This window comes from Pipistrellus kuhlii, unplaced genomic scaffold (assembly GCF_014108245.1).
Source record: "Pipistrellus kuhlii isolate mPipKuh1 unplaced genomic scaffold, mPipKuh1.p scaffold_m20_p_14, whole genome shotgun sequence".
Lineage (NCBI taxonomy): Eukaryota > Metazoa > Chordata > Mammalia > Chiroptera > Vespertilionidae > Pipistrellus > Pipistrellus kuhlii.
The window spans coordinates 39,402,449-39,422,306 of record NW_023425449.1 but is presented as its reverse complement, the minus strand read 5'-3'; the positions used below and the strand labels follow the sequence as shown (position 1 = coordinate 39,422,306).

Here is a 19,858-nt window from a genome sequence, read left to right as displayed (position 1 = left end):
TGGAAAGAATATTTCCAATCTTTCCAAAAATCGGGACTTTTTTAAAATGCCGCGGGACGCGGGAAAAACTGTTGGAAATCGGGACTGTCCCGCCAAAAGCGGGACGATCTGGTCACCTTAAATTAGTGGGTACCCTCCAGAACCCTCATGCACCCCCGTCAGCGCTGCCCAGGAACCCAGAAAGGGAAAGCCTGGAATGATGGGCCGACTTTGGAGAAAGGCTTCCCACAGCCTCATGCTGCTCTCTCAGGTCAGCACCAGCAGCCGCCTTATCTCTCAGGTCAGCACCAGCAGCCGCCTTATCTGCTAGTGAAAAATCCGACATAGATTCCTCATTCCTTTTCCTGGCAAAGACAGACGTCACCATCTCACTGTCCTGCAGTATAAGAAACGAATGTCTGGAAGTCAGAAGGATCTAAGTTTGGATAAATCCTTGTCACGCCTTGGAACCAGAATCTTCACCTGTAAAATGGAATAATGTTAACATCCTCAGATGACTGCTATAGTGGTTGGAGATGTGTACAATGCTTTGAACCGTGACCAGTAAAGAGTACTCAAAAGAGATGGAACGTAACACGTTGGATTGGTTAAATGGCAGATGTATACCACTTGAAATGCTTTCATATATGTAATGAAGACAAAGGGGAATTATCCTACCAATAAAAGAACTGCAAATAAGAATTGCAAAAAGAAGCCCTATCCTTTTTACTTACCTCCCACCATTCTACAGATTAGGTAACTGAGATCCAAAGAGATTTTAACAACTGAAGTCCCCAGCTCAGATGTGTCTGGATGGAAGGCACAAACTATGGCTAAAACACTTTCTTGTCTCTTCACACCTATTCATTATCATTCAGAATTGTTTTTGTTTTCATTTTTTTCTCTATGTTAGAAACTCAGAAATGGAGAAAACATCGACCAAGACAGACGCTCTTGGTGCCCCATATACCCTGGGGCTTACCATTCCTGTACATACCAACTCAATGGCTTCTAGCTGCAAGCATTTGGGAGTCTTTGCCTGGTGGCTTTCTCTGCTCACCAGAATTACTTTAGCCCAGGCCCAGGGTGACCAGAAATGTTGAGGAATTCGTGCCCTCCCAGCATCCCACAACCAGTGAGTGATGTGAGTTGGTAAATAAATTTCCCAACTTCCACACACCTAATTGCAATACATCTGAGGTATATTCTCTACTATCTCCCAGAATTTTCTCAGAACTTTAGTTTTTTAGTATCCCCTCTATGAACTGTGCTTCCATTTTTTCTTTCTCCCCCTCTCCTGGATTATTCCTATCAGTATATAATCATGCTACCATTTTCCAATCCTATATAATAAAAAGGTAATATGCAAATTGACCATTACTGAAACACACAAGATGGCCACCCCCATGTAGCCACCACAAGATGGCCATCACAAGATGGCCAGCAAGGGATGGCAGTTGTGGGTGATCAATCCAGCAGGAGAAGGCAGTTAAGGGGGGGGGGGGGGGGGGGGACCCAGGCCTGCAGGGGAGGGCAATTGTGGGCCACCAGGCCAGCAGGGGAAAGCATTTAAGGGTGACCAGGCTGGCAGGGGAGGGCAGTTAAAGGCATCGGGCCAGCAGGGAAGCAGTTAGGTGTCAATCAGGCTGGCAGGGGAGTGGTTAGGGTGTGATCTTGATGGCAGGCAGAAGCAGTTAGGGGCAATCCGGCAGGCAGGCAGACTAGCAGTTGGGAGCCAGCAGTCCTGGATTGTGAGAGGTATGTATCCCACCAGGCCTAAATGGGCAGTCGGACATCCCTCGAGGTGTCCCAGATTGGAGAGGGTGCAGGCTGGGCTGAGGGACCCACACCCCCATGCATGAATTTCGTGCACCAGGCCTCTAGTACTGTATAACCACCTCTCCTGTGACTCTTCATTCCTACTGAAAGAGCAGCAGGAAAAACAGTTCTTGGCCAGTGTCTTAGTTATAAAGCATTGCCACTAGATGGCAGCAATTACCAACACCAGAGTAGTGCAAGCTTTGGAGGAGTTACTGGGTTTGAATGTCGGGGCAAATTAAGGGGCCTTCTGCTCCCCATTGGCCTTTCTTTTTTCACCACTATTAGACAGCCCTTACTGACAAAACTAATTCAGACGTGTGAATGTGTTTGGCAGCAAGTAATAGGAACTCCAACAAACAACAGCTCAACAATGGGTTGGGAGGTATATATTTTTAGTAAAATCCAGAGGTGGCATAGCCGTTCAGGGAAATCTTCAGTAAACCAGGCCTCTTCTCAGCCTCCGAACCACTTTCACCCTTGTGGTTGCAAGGTGGCCACTGACTATTGTTCTAGGCTCTGTGAACATGTCGAAGCAGGAAGACTAGGGCAGAGCAAAAGAAGCAAGAAGGACCTGCCCCAAGAACTTTTGCCTGTTCCTGCTGGCCCGGTGGCCCACAATTGCCCTCCCCTGCAGGCCCTCCCCTGCTGGACTGATCACCCACAACTGCCATCCCTTGCTGGCCATCTTGTGGTGGCCATCTTGTGGTGGCTACATGGGGGTGGCCATCTTGTGTGTTTCAGTGTACAGTGTACAGAACATGTACACTGTGTTCTAGTAAAAAGCCTGCTCAGATTGGCCAGAGTCAGAGAGGCAGTCTATTAAAAAAATAACTGGTGTTGCCTCGGAAGTGGAGGGTAGTATAGGCCTAAACCTATGTTTTAACTGTAAAAATTAGGGGTTGTCTTATACGCCGGAAAATACAGTAAGTAAAATTTTAAAAAATGACAGCAAACAAACAATAGCCATCCAGTATAAATGACTCAAAATTATACCTTTTTTTTGGTCAGATCGGCAAAAATATATATTTTTGATGTGCTGCTGAATTTTAGTAATTAATGTATGTGTGCCATGAGATTAAAAGAAAAAAGTTGAAAAATCGCTGCTCTAGACAAGAGATAGAAAAGCCCCTGGAGTTAATATAGAAACTCTGGAAAGGAGTTAGATGAAGACAGAAAAGAGACATAAGAGCAAAGAGCAGCATCTATGAAAAAGTTTTACTAGTTTAAGAAAAGGCAAAGCCAATTCATTTCTATGACCTTCACCCAGCAAACTCGTATGCATTGCAGGGAAATGTGAAGTCAGATTGGGGGTCATCTTTTTTAGGACATCCCTCCAGGCTTTTCTTTCCTTTTCCTCCCATCTGGTGTTTTCGTTTTGTCTTGTGTGTGTGTGTGTATTTTACATTATTTTTAACAGTGGCACTGAGGAAAATAACATTTATCAAGTTAATTGATAAATGCCATTTATTTCAATGTTTTATATTAACATTTCTAAGAACATGTGAGATGTGCACTCTTACTATTCATGTCATTTTTTATTTATTTTAGAGAATCTCTAGCTTAAGTTTTTTTTTTAACTTTTTTTTTTATTATTGATTTCAGAGGAGGGGAGAGGGAGAGAGAGATAAAAACATCAATGATGAGAGAGAATCATTGATCAGCTGCCCCTGCATGCCCCCAACTGGGGATTGAGTCCATAACCCAGAGATGTACCTTTGACTGAAATTGAACCTGGGACCCTTTAGTCCACAGGCTGATGCTCTACCCACTGGGAAAAACCATCTAGGGCATATTCATGTTTTAAAGAAAATGATATTGAGGTTGTCATCCAGCTAGGAGGTGATGGAGCCAGGGTTCATATCCAAGCCAGCTGACTCCTGAGTCTACCTTTTAACTACTACCTCACACTGCTTTCAAGCACAATTTGATAGCATTGGTTTTCAGAGGTCTTCAAAATGATGCAATGCACCCCAAAAATGGCCCCAGGGGTACAAAAAGAAAATACTAAAACTTTCTTCTTTTGATTCATTTTTATATCTCATATCTTTAATTTCTATATCTATACATATGTAATAAAGTACATAATATATTAGTATTGTAACTCTTTTTTAAAAAATTATAAACACACAAATATATAGTTTAGAGCTCTCTGGGTCATGCTAATGCCGCATTGTCCTAGATCCAGCCCTGGGTAGGCATCTCCTGCTCCATTCTACTAACTGGTATAGGTTTGGCTAGGCTGGCCCATTGAGGGACGCAGCCCATGAGAGGGGGAACTCAGAAGGAATCCAAAGACACAACCTGATGCACCAGAGATTTACCTTACAAAACTTCTTGAAGAGGCTGTTGATGTCAGGTAGGAGAATTGCATTCCAGACAACATGGGGAGTCAGCACTCTACAGCCCCTAGCAGGAGAATGAATCTTGGGGGAGGGAAGAGAGCTACAAGCTTCCTACAAATAAATACACTACCAGTTGCATCGTCCACTGACAAGGAACTGCAGTGTCTGGCACCTAGAGAAGAGTGGTCAGGTGTTTGGACAGTACTGGTTTGCTGGGCTAGCCTGGGGAAATAAGTGGAGGTGGCAAGGCATGGCCCAAGACAGTGTGGTTGCCACAGAAGCACATACAATATTCTGTAGCCCAGAACTTCTAATGGAAATGCTTTCCATATTTACTTCTTATGTTAAAGGCAGCTGGGGCCTAGAAGGACCAAGGGACCTAGCTCAGCAACTGCAGAGTAGGAAAAGGTCTACCAGCCTCCAATTTTACTACCCAATGTTAACCATGATTCTCCTTATCACTTAGCCAACACTCTCTTCTTTCTTTTCACAGGGATGCATTTAAAAACCTTAAATCTACACGCATACAGTCACCAAACTCTCAACAAACGCACCAAAAACACATAATGGGGAAAAGATAGTTCCTTCAATAAGTGGTATTGGGGGAACTGGATATCCATATTCAAAAGAATAAAATTGGACCTTTATCTTATACCATACACAAAATCAACTCAAATGGATTAAAGTCTTAAATATAAGACTTAAAACCATAAAAATCCTAGAAAAGCTCCTGGACATTGGTTGCATAATGATCTTTTGGATACTGCACTAAGAGCACAGGCAACAAAAGTGAGACTACAACAAACTAAAAAGATTCTACAAAGCAAACATTCAGGAAAATGAAAAGGCAACCTATGGAATGAGATAAAATATTTGCAAACTATATATCTTTATATTTATATCAAAACATAAATTCTTACATACAACTCAATAATAAAAAAAGGGGGGAAAGGACCTGAAGAAACATTTTCACAAAGACATCCAAATGGCCAATAGATGTATGAAAGATGCTCACCATTACTAGTTATCAGGGAAATGCAAATCAAAACCACAACCTAACACCGCACACTGTTAGGGTGTCTATTATAAAAAAGATATGAGAGAAAATCTGGCACAGATGTGAAGAAAAGGGAACCCATGTGTATTGTTGTTGGGAATTTAAATTGATGCAGTCATTATGGAAAACAGTATGGAGGCTCCTTAATAAATTAAAAAAAAGAACTACCACATGATCCAGCAATCCCAATTCTGGGTATATAATAGAAGGAAATGAAGTCACTATCTCAAAGAGATATCTGCACTCCCATGTTCATTGCAGCATTATCACAATAGTAAAGATATAAAAATAACCAAGTGTCCATCACCACTGAAGGAATAAAGAAAATGCCACACACACACACACACACACACACACACACACACACGAATGTTATTTAGCCACAAAAAGAAGAAGATCATGTCATTTTCTACAACAGTGGTGAGTGAACCTAGGGAGCATTATGCTAACTAAAATAAGCCAACCAGAGAAAGTCAAATACTTTATGTTAAAAAAAGCGAGCCGAAACCGGTTTGGCTCAGTGGATAGAGTGTCGGCCTGCGGACTGAAAGGTCCCAGGTTTGATTCTAGTCAAGGGCATGTATCTTGGTTGCTGGCACATAACCAATAGAAGGTGTGCAAGAGGCAGCTGATTGATGATTCTCCCTTATCAATGTTTCTATTATAATTCTCTATCCCTCTCTTTTCTTCTCTGTAAAAAAACAAAACAAAACAATAAATATTTTTTTTTTAAAAAGAAAAGCGAAACCTTTGTAAACTAACCAATCTGTAATTTGGGGTTTTCTTACCTGCTTTTAAATTTTTGAAGATATGCCACTGAAATTTATGCAGTCTAGGATGTCCATGATTAACAACTGGGAGAAATGGAAATACATAATCCCTGCCTTCAAGGAATTGATAGAACAGTAGGAATTTGATAAGTAGAGTTATAAAGCACTGACCTTTGAGACCTGGATCCCTTGCCTAATCAATATCCTATAGATGCCTAAAGGGTAATGGTTTCAAAGGTACCTAATTAATAACAAAAGACTACTTCAAACGCTAGTGGAATATGGGGTTCATTAAATACAATTTAATAATTAAAACAACAATATTTTTGTGCATGCTTTCTGGAAAAAACATCTTATTACTTTATTCTTGTCTTATTCACCTTCTCTATTATAAATTATATTTGAACTTATGCTCTAAAGGTTACTAAAAAGGAAGAGAGCAATGTTATAAACAGAAACAATAAATTACTTCCCCAAAGCTATTCAGAAAATACTAGTCAAAACTGGAATGAGGTTTCCAAACACACTGTCAGTATTTAAATATTTCAAGGTCAAAGTCACATTAAGCAACTGGTCTGAGATATTTTTAGCAATAGCTACAAGTAAGATTTAAAAACACTGCTCAGTTATAGAAAATGTCATGTTATACACTGATTATTATCTTGAAATTCATTGAGAAATCCATAATCGTAAGGGCTTTTAAGCCACCCTAATAAATTCAGTAATAATACTATCTAATAAAGAGGAAATATGCTAATTGACTGTCACACCCTCACAAAAATGGTAGCGCCCACAGCCACAAGATGACTGCGCCCAGTCCCCTCAGCTCTGCCTCATCCAGCCAAAACATCTCCCAGTCCCCTCAGCCCCACAGGTGAAGGCTGTTGGGGTCTATCATGCCAGCAGGGGAGCACTTAGGTGTCAATCAGGCCAGCAGGGAAGCGATTAAGGTGCTATCAGGCTGGCAGGCAGAGTGATTAGGGGCAATCAGGTAGGCAGGAAGATGAGTGGTGAGGAGCCAGCAGTCCCAGATTGTGAGAGGGATGTCCAACACCCCCCAAAGGGTCCCAGATTGGAGAAGGTGCAGGCTGGGCTGAGGGGCACCCCCCCATGCACAAATTTCATGCACCAGGCCTCTAGTAATTGTAATAACAACAATAATAATAAAGGAGCCAATAATGTAAAGACATAGGGGCAGAATATCCCTGCTAGTGGCAATAATATGTGCTTCATCCTGGTACAGCAACATGCCTGGACAGCCAAAGAACAGGGAGTGGTTGAGAGCAGGTGGAGAAGCAGGTAGGAACCAGATCACACAAGAGATTTCTACTAGGATAAGAAGTCTGGATTTTCTGGATTTTCTGTTGAGCACATAGGAAAGCAGTATGAATTTTACAGGGAATAATATAATATGTGAATGTTTATAAGCTTTTACAGTTTCTTAGAATCATGAATCTTCAGAACTTGAAAAGATTTCATTTCTTATTTACATATTATTATATTATTATGTTTTAATTTTAGAGAAAGAGGAAGGGAAAGGGTAGGGGTGGGGAAGAGAGAGAGAGAAACATCCATGCAAGAGAGAAACATCAATAGGTTGCCGATCAGGGATTGGACCCAAAATCTGGCCTGGTGTCCTAACTGGGAATCAAACCAATGACCCTTCCATGCATGGGGTGACACTCAACCAACTGAGCCATACGGGCTAGGGCAGAACTTGAAGAGATTTTAGCATTTACCTGCTATAGTTTTACATACATATGAAAAACAATGAAATCTCAAAGATAGCAGGAGATGTATTTAAGGCCATACATAGTGCAAATAGAGCTGGGACTTGACCCAATTCAGAGACAAGAACCAGAGTTCTTTCTATTCCAGTGCTCGGCCTTGCCACTGCAAGCTGGTACTGATGAGGAAGAATATAGAGCCTTCTTTTGAGTCTCTTTGAAAAACTGTTCCTAAGCTACAAGACAATCTATTAATAGGAATGTGTTGTCATCAAGCCTGAAAACCAAGTAGTGCAAAGTCCTTGCTAATGCTCTGGGGAAAGTTAATACTAAATTGGGGTGTCAACTGCACCAGTGTCCCATGAACCCAATTACTTGTCAGTGAGCTTGTGTATCTACTATTGTAAATGCCTCACATATAATCCTGGAATCAAAATTTTATAACTTACTAGGACCTGGTGCATGGATTCCTGCACATTGAAAGAAAATTAATTAGAAGGTGGCTGGGGGGGGGGGGGGGGCGGAGGAGGGGGCAGGACTAGGCGAGATAGGTCAGACACGCCCTGGAGCCAACCTCCTGTGGTCTGAGTGAGCAGGGTCCCCCAGCAGGTGGGGTCCCTCAGCCTGAACTGTGGGGATTGGGTTGAAACCTGCTCTCAGACATCCTCCAAGGGTCCCCGGAGTGCGAGAGGGCATTCTGCAAAGTTGCTGTCCTACAGGGTGTGGAACACAAACACAAGTGTGCAGTAAACCAGATTTGGGGCGACAGTGCTCTAGTGACAACATAACCCACGGCCCAAGGTGGAATCGCATGGCCCCATGAGGAATTGGGCTCCCTCCTCTCTGGTTTCGGGGTGTGTCACCCGAGAACTGCCACTGCCAAGTCACTGCAGCTCAGCAGCTCCTGTGTTGAGCATCTGTCCTTTGGTGGTCAGTGCATGTCATAGCATCTAGTGGATGGTCAGACACTTAGCATGTTAGCTTTTTATATATATTGATAGGACCTCTAGGTTCATTAAATCTAATCTTTTAACAACAAGGAAGTTAATGTATCTGTGTTCCTCTTTGAGGACTCCTATATTTGTACTTTATCAATAATTGTGGTGGCAGAGAATAGATCCAGTAGTTGGAGACCAGTTAGGATACTGTTCTATTCTAGGTGGGAGATGATTGTCTGCATCAAAATAATGTCAGTGAAATGGAAAGTGAACCTGAGTGAGGATTATTTTGGCTTTGGAGCAGGAGGAAGTAGATCTGGAGAAATTGTAAGAAGGTCCTCCAGGTTTCTGGCTTGAGTGCTAGGTGTGTGATAATAATGCTGTCCAATAAAATAGAAAACACTGAAAAAGGAGAAAGTGGTGTGAAAAAAGGGGTGGGGGACTTTTCCTTATTTATCATCTCAAGTACCCTGAAAGAATGTGTTCCCCAGGAGTTTCTCACTTTGGGATGGTCATCAAATTTGTTCTGGGTGAAGACTTTTTTATTTCTATACTAGAGGCCCAGTACACAAAATTTATGCATTGGGGGGGGAGGGGGTGCCCTCAGCCTGGCCTGCATCCTCTCCAATCTGGGAACCACAGAGATCAGGCCTAAACAGGAAGTCGAACATCCCTCTCCCAATCTGGGATCGCCTGCCTACTTGCCTGAGTGCCCCTAACCACTTCTGCCTGCCAGCCCAATCGCCCCCTAACGCTACTCTGCCAGCCCAAATAATGCCTAACTGCCCTCCCTGCAGGCCCAATCACTCACAACTGTCCTTCCCTGCCACAACCCACCTCCTCTGCCAGAACCTGCCTCCTCCATGTGAGTCAGCAGAGACACCGGGACCAACCTCCTCGGCACTGCACAGAGCCAGGGGACCCCCATTTCTTACCACACAGAACAGCCGCTGGGCTCCACCTCTGCTGTGCGTGCAACCATCTTGTGGTGGCCATCTTGTGATGACATCACGCACAAGGGCACGAGGACCACCTAGGCTTTTATTAGTATAAATCAGCAGTTTTTATTATTGTTGAATCTTTTATGACTGTGCAAGTATGTCTTGGACCACCCATAGACAGTAAGCCCAACTTCTTAAGGGCAAAAGACTGCACATTATGTGTGTCCTACATGTATTTATAAACGTAATAATTATTGAGCATCTCTTCTGCCAAGCACGATGTTAAGAGTGGGGATTGAGCAGTGAGCGAGACCATATCTAAGGTCCCCATAGATAAGGTCTCTACTCTCATAGAGCTTATTTTTACTAGGGGGAAATAGATTATAGAAAAGTATACAAATTAATGAATGAGCAAGGTTATTTCACATAACAAAAATTGCTAAATAGCAAAACAAAGTGACAGGAGTAAGAGTAAATGGGAGAGAGGTAACTCTAACTAGAGTGATCAGAAAATGTCTTGACTGTCCAGGTTTTGACAGCCACAGGGAAGTTGACAAGCAGAGTACTATAGAAGGAACAGCAGGGGCCAAAGCCCTGAGGCAGGATCAAGATAGGTCTGTCCCAGGATCCTAAGTCTGTGTGGCAGTGTGTACCAGATGCGAATGGGGGTCCAGATAGGTCGTGTAAGGTCCAGTGGGACTCAGTGAGGAGTTAGGATTCTGTTCTAAGCCATGGGAACAGAAGGATAAGGGGTTAAGCACGGCAGTAAAATGATCTGATTTACTACGTTCTAAGATACCCATTTTGTCTGCTTTTAAGGATTATGGAAGTGAATGAGGCTGTAGTAGAAGCAGGGAAACTATTTAGGCTATTATGGTTTAGATCAGAGAATATGGTGAGGACTAAGATGGTGTCCTTGAAGATGAAGAGAAACCTTGAAACTCATACAAAGACCAGGTCACAGTAACTCACTGTCTCTTCACTCTAAGGTCAGCATGTCTGCCTGAGCTTGGCTGGACCTCAGAGATAAAAAATAGCTTGAACCCTGGAGTCACAGAGACCAGAGGATGGAATCCTGCCCATCATTTCTTAGCTGTGTAATCTTGGACAATGCACCTAACCTGCCTGCACTGTTTCATTAGTTTTCATCTATAAAATTGAGGGTTAAAAATAGTTCCTACCTGATAAGGTTATTAATGAAAATAAAGAGAGCTAATCTATATTAAAGATATAGCACAGTACCTGCACACGAAAAGCACTAAAAAATGGTGAGCTATAATCAGCATCCTTATTATTCTTATCTATAAGCTGGAGATAACAAAAGCTACTTTGGAAGCCTAAGAGGATTAAAAGAGATGAAGTATGCAAAGTACTTAGCACAGTGTCTTCAGTGTGGTGAATACTAATTGATTAGCTATTACTATGAAATTTATCAGCAGACCTAAGCATTTAACTTTATAGCAACCTAGGAGTGATGGAGGGATAAATTGTTTTGCTCACATTTATGAAATAAGAGATTAAATTCCATTTTATTTTGTTTTAATAATAGATCACATTTTCTTTTCCCATTCATCTTAGGTTATTTCCATATCTTGCAGTTGTGAATAATGCTGCAGGGAATATTGGAGTGCAGATTGTTCTTTGAGATGCCAAAAATACGGTAGTTTTATTTTTTAACTTTTTGAGGAATCTCCATACCATTTTCCATAATGGTTATAACAATTCACATCCCACCATCAGTGTACAACCACACCCTTGTCAATATTTCTTAGCTCTTGTCATTTTGGTACTTGCCATCCTAACAGGTATGAGGTGATATCTTCGTATGGCTTTGATTTGCATTTCCTTGTTGATTAGTGCCACTGAGTGCCTTTTCACACACCTGTTGGTCATCTGCATGTCTTCTTTGAGAAAATGTCTCTTCAGGCCTTCTGTTCATTACATATATATATATATATATATATATATATATATATATATATACACACACACACACACACATACATACACAATGTCCCCTCGGGTGTTTGACCAGGAGACTGGGTATTTTTTTTTAAATATATTTTATTGATTTTGTACAGAGAGGAAGGGAGAGAGATAGAGAGTTAGAAACATTGATGAGAGAGAGTCATCCATCAGCTGCCTCCTGCACACCCCCTACTGGGGATATGCCCACAACCAAGGTACATGCCCTTGACCGAAATCGAACCCGGGACCTTTCAGTCCCCAAGCCGATGCTCTATCCATTGAGCCAAATCGGTTTCGGCCCTTCTGTTCATTTTTAATCCAGTTATTTGTTTTTCCACTATTGAGCTGTAAGAGTTCCTTACATATCTTGGTTATTAACCCTTATCATACATATAGTTTGCATATACTTTCTCTCATTCTGAAGGTTGCTTTTTCATTCTGTTGATGGTTTCTTTTGCCATGCAGAAGCTCCTTAGTTTGATAGAGTCCAGATGGTTTATTTTTGTTTTTGTTGCCTGTTTTGGTGTCAAATCCAAAAAATCATTACTAAGACCAATGTAAAAAAGCTTACCCCTTAGTTTCCTTCTAAGGATTTTATGAATTCAGGTCTTACATTTAAGTCTCTAATCAATTTTGAGTTGATTTTTGTGTATGGTGTATAAGGTAAGGGCCTAATTCCATTCTTTTGAATGTGGTTATCCAGTTTTCCCACCATTTATTGAAAATACTATCCTTTCCCCATTGTGTAGTCTCAGCATGCTTGTCATTCATTGGCTGTACATGCATGGGCTTTTTTTTTTTTTTCTGGGCTCTTTATTCTGTTCAAATGTTTTAGGCTAGCACCATCCAATTTTGATTACTATATAGCTATGTAATATAGTTTAAAATCAGAACATGTGATGATTCCAATTTTGCTCTTAACTTCTCTTCTCAACCCACTATAATCTGACCTCTGCTCCCAGCATTTAACTGAAATTGCATGCCAAAAGATTATAAATGACTTTCTCATTGCAAATCCAAAGAGTACTTTAAAATTATTTCTATCAACATTGCATGCTATATAATAAAAGCCTAATATGCAAATCAACTGAATAGTGGAACAACTGGTGGAATAACCAGTTGCTATGACACGCACTGACCATCAGGGGCAGACACTCAATGCAGGATCTTCCCCCAGCCGCAAACTCCAGGCCAGCCGAGGCAGGTGCCAGAGGGGGGCCCCCTAAGTTGCCCTGCAGAGGGAGGCAACCAGCAGTGGTGGCAGGGGATGGGGCCAGCAAGCAGGCAATGCCAGGCTGATGAAGGTGGGTGCCAGCAGGGCTCACCAATTGCCCCACTGGTTGCCCCACATATTGGCCCTGACTGTTGGCCAGGGCTAGGGACTCTACCCATGCATGAATTTTGTGCACCGGGCCTCTAGTTTTGTTATAAAAGTCAAAGTTCTCCAAAGCATATAAAATAAAAAAGCAGTTCCCAACAATGTCTCCCTATTTCCAATTGTTAGTTCAGAGCAGCAATTACTTTCAACTCTTTTTTTTCTTTCTTTCAATTTTTTTAGAAGCTTCTTCTGAGTACATAACAGGATTATGCCTATTGTTTCTTCATTTTTTGTGTGTGTGTGTTCTTATTGTGTTGGATCTTCTATTTTCTCTATTCAGAGAAACTCACCTGTATGAACATCAATGAGTTTATGAATGGTCCCTTTGGCTTTCAATTGAGTTGTTCTCTAGTTGGGAAAACCTCCCCAAACCTTCTGTCACCTTGCTCCCATTTGGACTGGACACTCTCTAATTGTCCTGTGACTTCCCATTTCCTGGTTTAATCCTTTAGTTTAATGGAATACATCTTACAGTTACTTCCTGATATGACATATGAAATGTAAGTATTTTGAGACTTCAATATCTGAGGTTATATTAATACTTCACCTCACACCAGATTGCTAGCTATAGAATTCTAGATAGAATAGTTCTCAGAATTTTAGAGCTGTTTCTCCATTGTCTTCTGGTTTCCAGTGTTGCTGTTGAGATGTCTGAAGCCACTGTGAAATGGGATTCTTTTTATTGAATGTCCCTTGAGAACCACTGACTTTGCTGCTGGAACAAATGACCTTCTCTTTGGGAACTTTCCTTTGGACATTTCTTTGACAATTTTCTCCCTTATATTTTCAAAACTATTATAGCTTCTTTAACTCTCTTGTACCTCCTGATCTGAATCTTTAATTTTGTCATTTATCTTCTATTTTATATTTGTTATATTATCTACCATCTACTTTTAAAGAATTTTTTTTTTAATGTTATCTACTGATTCTTTTGGAACATTTTTTTACTTAGTCATATTTTTAATTTTCAAGTAATATTTTTTTTGTCTTCTGGATGTTCTTTCTTTTGCAAATTCCTATTATTCCATAGATGTAGTATCTTTTCTTATTTTGCAGATATATATGCTATGCATTTTCAAACATTTATTTTGCTCCTTATATCCTCAGAGATCCCTCCATTAAAGAAATGCTAGCTATTTTGGTTCTGTCTTTCCATCTTGAAGGCTTTCTTCAACTTACTAGTGATTTGGGGCTCTTGGCTGATACTTTGTATTTAAGGGTGAGAAAACAAAAGCGTCCGGAAATGGTGAGGGACAGAGCTATAGTTAACCGAAGACTTCATTGTAGGTGGTCTAGCTGAGCTCTTTTAGTAATTGCTCAGAGAGAAATCCCCCAATAGTATGGTTACCAGTGTTTTTGGGCACAGCAGAAGCGTGGCCAGGGATCCTTGAGTCAGAATGTGGCACAACCTCAATCTCCTTGTTTTCGGTGTACCTCCCCTGCCTCAGGCGTTTCTCCTGCCTCCAAATCTAGTGTCTCCACTAGTAAGCTTCTAGACTTCTGCTGGGACAAGGAAGTGGCAATCTCCCAGCTGCTTCAGATGTACAAAGAAATTTGTTTGGCTTTATAATAGCTCCCTTAAAATTTTTCACCTAGGTCTTTTTTTTTTTTTTTTTTTTTTTTTTTATATAGCTCAATTATATTTCTACCTTCAGAAGTACTTGCTGTGTTCAATTCCTGTACTTTTTGGGGGCTGTTGTTCAAATTTACCCTCTTCTAGGTGGTTCCATTCTAGCTGATTTAATAAGTTTCTCTGAAAAGGTGTTCAGAAAGTCGGAATGGACTCCTTATTTTTCTTCCAAAACAAATAGGAACATTCAAAATCCTTCTGACCTTTCTGCTGGGCTCAAAGACAGAGTCTTTCCCCCCCCAAAAAAAATATATTTTATTAATTTTTTACAGAGAGGAATGGAGAAGGAGAGGAATAGAGAGTTAGAAACATCAATGAGAGAGAAACAATCAGCTGCCTCCTACACACTCCCCACTGGGGATATGCCCGAAACCAAGGTACATGCCCCTGACCGGAATCGAACCTGGGACCCTTCAGTTCACAGGCCGATTCTCTATCCACTGAGCCAAAAAGGTTAGGGCGATAGAATCATTTTTTAAAAATAGATGTATGATTCGGAGGCCTCACTAAAAATCTGAGTTTAAAGTTCAAACCGAAGGCATTTCATAGCCCTATTATTTATATTTAGCTTGATCAATCAGTCTCAAATATGATGGGAAGCCTGGAAGGGGAAAAAGGTACAAAATATTACTCTGAAAAAGTCATATAGGTGTGTGTTCATGCGCACACTTTTTATGTTGGTTGTGGGCAGTCACAGTCTTGTTGCCTGTGGGTATGTTTATGGACAGATAAATATGAGCCCCTGGAGTAGGAAATTGAGCAGCTTTAAAACATGTCCCCAATGCATTGGGGAGAGATGAAGGCTCTACACCCCCTTCTTCTGAATCTGAGACGGCTGTTGTGGCTTGCTGGCAGCTAGTAGAATAAAGTGCAAGTGATGCAGCACGACTTCTTAGGATAAGTCTGAAAAGGCCATGAGTCTGGTCCTTTCAGACACTCACTCTGAGGGAAGCCAGATGCCATGTGCAAAGTCTGCCATGCTGGAGGGACTGGGGAGGCTCTGGGTCAGTTTCAGCTGAGCTTCCAGACAGCCACCAGCCAGCATCAACCTTCAATCACAGAGGGTGCCATCTGGGATGTCCAGCCTAAATAAGCCTTCAAATGACAGCAGCAGCAGTTGACATCTGATAAGAGACTCAAACAATAAACTGGCCAAGCAAGCCCTTCCCAATTTCTGAGCCACAAAATCAATAGCAAAATGAACTGGCTATCCAAGTCTGGCTTAGCGCATTCACTCAAAGAGCAGCAACAGTTAGCTAGTTTATCAGCCAGTTTAGAACAGAGGGTGAAGCAACAGGAAAGAGATGTGGTAGATGAATGTGCCTAGATAGGGTACAAGCAGAGTGGAAGGACCATAGTACCTACATTTTGTTTTATGCAATGTCCAGATGTCCTAACCTTCTCTGCTGGGCCAGCCTTCTCTGCAGAAGGACCAGAGTGAAGAGTGTGTGAGGGGCGTTTAGCAGATTAAAGGAGCCAGGAACCAACCTGCATCTCTTCTGTCAGAGAGATGTGAGGACACATATGTCTGGTCATAACTGTGTCTGGTCATTAGCTGGCTGAGTAGCTAGGGGTTTATCTAGTACAGAGACTGCGTGAGGCCATAATGAGGTTATAATGGGTGTCACTAGTAGGTGGCCGATTTAGGGATGACATTGTTGTCAGTCTGGAAGTAGTACAATTCATGCCTTATTAGTATTACATGTGTATGCGTACTTTTTATGTTGGTTGTGGGCAGTCACAGTCTTGTTGCCTATGGGTATGTTATGGACAGATAAATATGAGCCCATGGAGTAGGAAATTGAGCAGCTTTAAAACATGTCCCCAATTCATTGGGGAGAGATGAAGGTCTACCTCTTTCTATCTAAAAATAGCATTTTCATTTTTTCCATCCTTTTATATTATGTGTAACATGTCTCATAAGCAAATTGTGTGTACATTTCATTTTCTCCTATCTTCTATAGCAGAATGAAATATCCATAAATCATACAGCAAACACATTACAGCAGACACATTATAGCAAGTCCCAATGAGCAAGCACTTATCAGATTAGGTTGGTGATGACCCACTAATTAATTGGCTAATAGCAAGTCATATGGCGAAGCCCACAGTCAATGTGGGACAGGTCTGCACAAGGGAGTGGATACCATAAGGCATGATTCATTGGGACCACTACTATAATAGCCTACTAACACCCAGCTAGGCCGTGGTTTTCAGCAATCTGTTGGGAATGGGTTCTTTTTATTTTTTTCTTTTATTTTTTTAAAGATATATTTTATTGATTTTTTTTTTTACAGAGAGGAAATGAGAGGGATAGAGAGTGTATAAACATGGATGAGAGAGAAACATTGATCAGCTGCCTCCTGCACACCCCCCCACTGGGGATGTGCCTGCAAACAAGGTACACACCCTTGACCGGAATCGAACCTGGGACCCTTCAGTCCACAGGCCAACGCTCTATCCACTGAGCCAAACCAGTTACAGCGGGAATGGGTTCTTCGTGAATAGTTTTTCTAAATCTCACTTCCCAGGACCCCACCCCAAGCCCAGTAAGTCAGAATTTCTTGGGGGTAAGTGATATAGAGGAAGGTGGTGGTAATACCAAGAATTCAAGACTGAAATAACTCTGCAGAGATTCCAACACACAGTGGGAAATACAGGGTTTCAAATACAAGAAAGACAGGCTGTGCACTCAAAAAACTTAGTTTCCACAGAGTACATTTTAAAAAACAAAACAAAACACAACACCAAAAAAAATTTCCATTGATATCAGAGAAGGAGAGGGAGAGATAGAAAAATCAATGTTAAGAGAGAATCAATGATCATTGATTGGCTGCCTCCTGCATGGCCCCCCATCAGGGATGGAGCCCAAAACCTGGGTATGTGCAATAACTGGGAATGGAATCATGACCTCTTGGTTCAGAGGTCAACATTCAACCATTGAGCCACACCGGCCAGGCCAGAATACATTAATTGTCATTATTATACCAGAGACCTTGAGAATTAAAAGAAAAATTGCTTTCCATGTTTCTTAAAGTTAGAGCAGTGGGTCTCAAACTTATGTGTGCATCAGTATTAAGTAGAGGGCCTGAGCCCAACTCCCAGTTTCTGCTTCAGGAGGTCTGGGTGGAGCACGTGAATTTGCAGGTCAAACAAGCTCTGCTGTCCAGGGACCATACTTTGAGAACCACTAGGCAGGGAGAATTAGTGACTATATTGCACTTACATGTTTACAGCACATCTATTACAACCCAGGGCTTGGTCTGGCTGCAGCAGCAGCAGCAGGATATAATAAGGATAGGATTTAGATCTTGATTATACTTGAGCAGATTTAGTCTCTAAGTGGATCTAATTCCCTTAATAAGAGAAGCCTAGGTGACATTAAGACAGGCTGTGATAAAGAGAGAAAGGAAAGCGTGGAGGAGGCGAGTCTGAGTTGGGTCTTGAAAGATGCCTTAGAACCCGGACATTTGGAAATGGTGGGGAATCGCGGAATTCTTCGTTTGGGTAGAGAGAAATCACACAAACCTTGAGAAAACCCCGGGGAAAGGTCTGTGACACTCGCCCTCAGCTCTCCAGCATCAGCCACCTGCAAGCTGCTGGCCTCAGAAGGAGGAAGGGAGTTCTCAGTGTCAAGAAGTCAGTCTCAAACCCTCCTCGGGAAGGGGTGGAGCTGGCCTGGCCCCCTCTTTGGAGCTCCCTGAGCTGGTGGGTGCCTTAGAGACCGAAGGGTCTGTTCGAGGCCACGGTGGGCGCCGAGTGGGCAAAGAGCACAGCTTGGGCGCTTCCATCTCCAAACCCCTCAGTGGGGCGCCGTGACCCCGCGAGGCTCGGAGCGGTAGCGCGGCTGTCGGGGCGGCCTGGCGGGTACCCTCCTGGCCTCTCCACGTCCGGAGAGGGGGGCGCAGGCTGTGGCACCGTTCGGAAGGAGCCTCGGGTTTAGGCTCGGCGCTAAGGCGGGCCCGGTGACAGCTGCACTACCCGGCCAGCCGGGCGAGGGGTTCAAAGCTCCTCCTCTTCGCTATTTCCATCCCCGGACTTGACGGTGACGGACGCCAGCACAACGCGGGGCGCGCCCTCTGTGCCTCCATTTCCACGCGCCGGAGGGAGGGGGTGCGCACGCCGGTGCACGCGCCCTACACCCGAGCGCGCGCGGCCCGCGAGGCAGAGGACTACGCATGCGCCTCCCCGTCCTTTCTGCCCCGCCCACTGTCGAGGCCCCGCCCCTACCGTGACCCCCGCCCCTGCAGAGGCTCCGCCCCCCGCCGTGGCCCCGCCCCCGCCGTGGCCCCGCCCTGTTACCCCTTAAACCACCGCTAGAGGTACTGGCGGCGGCGGCTGCGGCCTGACAGCGCGGCCGCTCCGAGGGCGCGGAGAGCGATCGGGGTGGGAGCGAGCGCTCGGAAAGCCGGCGGGAGCGGAGGGCGGCGCTGGAGGAGGGCGGCGCGCGGCTGACTCATCCCCCTGGACTGGCAGAGCGACTGACACAAACGCCGCCGCCGAGCCCGCCTGCCGGCCCGCGCCGCCCCAGCTCCGCGCGGGAGGCGCCCGCCCGCCCCGCCCGCCCGCCGGCCCCCCTCCCAGCCCGATCGCCTCGCACAAAGTTTGTCTCCTCAGAGGGGCCGGAGCCGCCGCGGGCCCTTTGGAAGGGGCGGGGACGGCAGAGGACGCGGGGAGCCGTGCGGGCCCGGGGAGTGCATGGTGCCCGGCGCCTCGGCTGCCCATCTGGAGGACATCGGGGCGGGGTCGGCGGAGCGCAGCTCTTTCTAGCCTCGGCCTCGCCCGCGATCGCCGCCCTCCCGGACTGCCGCCGCGGGGGTCCCCGCGCCCCAGCCCGCCATGTCCCGGCTGCTGCCGCTGCTGCGGAGCCGGACGGCGCGCAGCCTGAGGCCGGGCCCGGCCGCCGCCGCCGCCGCGCCCCGCCTGCCGTCCTGGTGCGGCTGCGGGCGTGGGCTGCTGGCGATCGCCTTCCCCGGAGGCTCCCCCGGCGGCCGCCGGGCGCTGGGCACCCACCCCAAGGAGCCCATGGAGGCGCTCAACACGGCGCAGGGCGCGCGCGACTTCATCTACAGCCTGCACTCCACCGAGAGGAGCTGCCTGCTCAAGGAGCTGCACCGCTTCGAGTCCATTGCCATCGCCCAAGGTACAGGGGATGGAGCGGGGGGTGACCCTGGGGGCCGGCGCCCTCCCCCGAGAGCCCCGCCTGCCCCGAGAGCCCCGCCCCCTCCGCCTGGGACCCCAGCCATCGCCGCCGCCCCACCCGCCGGCCCCCCTCGCCCGCCTGGCCCGGCGCCTGGGACGCCGGGG

At 44.6% G+C, this 19,858-nt stretch overlaps 1 protein-coding gene and 1 long non-coding RNA gene across 3 annotated transcripts in view; one reads left to right on the top strand and one right to left on the bottom strand.

Annotated features, from left to right (window-relative positions):
* Nucleotides 1-330: 330 nt before the first annotated feature.
* On the bottom strand, nucleotides 331-18,694 carry LOC118718413. Its single transcript, XR_004987799.2, has 3 exons — nucleotides 18,080-18,694; nucleotides 13,212-13,283; nucleotides 331-462 (listed from the first exon to the last, which is right to left on the bottom strand). It is a non-coding gene; the product is annotated as an uncharacterized LOC118718413 (long non-coding RNA).
* A 255-nt stretch (nucleotides 18,695-18,949) lies between these two features.
* The window catches only part of TMEM65 (transmembrane protein 65), a 41,778-nt gene continuing 40,869 nt past the window's right edge, over nucleotides 18,950-19,858 (top strand). The window contains exon 1 of one of the 2 annotated variants that reach the window (XM_036437251.2): nucleotides 18,950-19,694. In XM_036437251.2, coding sequence (XP_036293144.1) covers nucleotides 19,391-19,694 — 304 coding nt within the window. In that variant the 5' untranslated portion in view covers nucleotides 18,950-19,390. The remainder of the gene's footprint in view (nucleotides 19,695-19,858) is intronic. The other variant, XM_036437252.2, reaches the window with a different exon arrangement.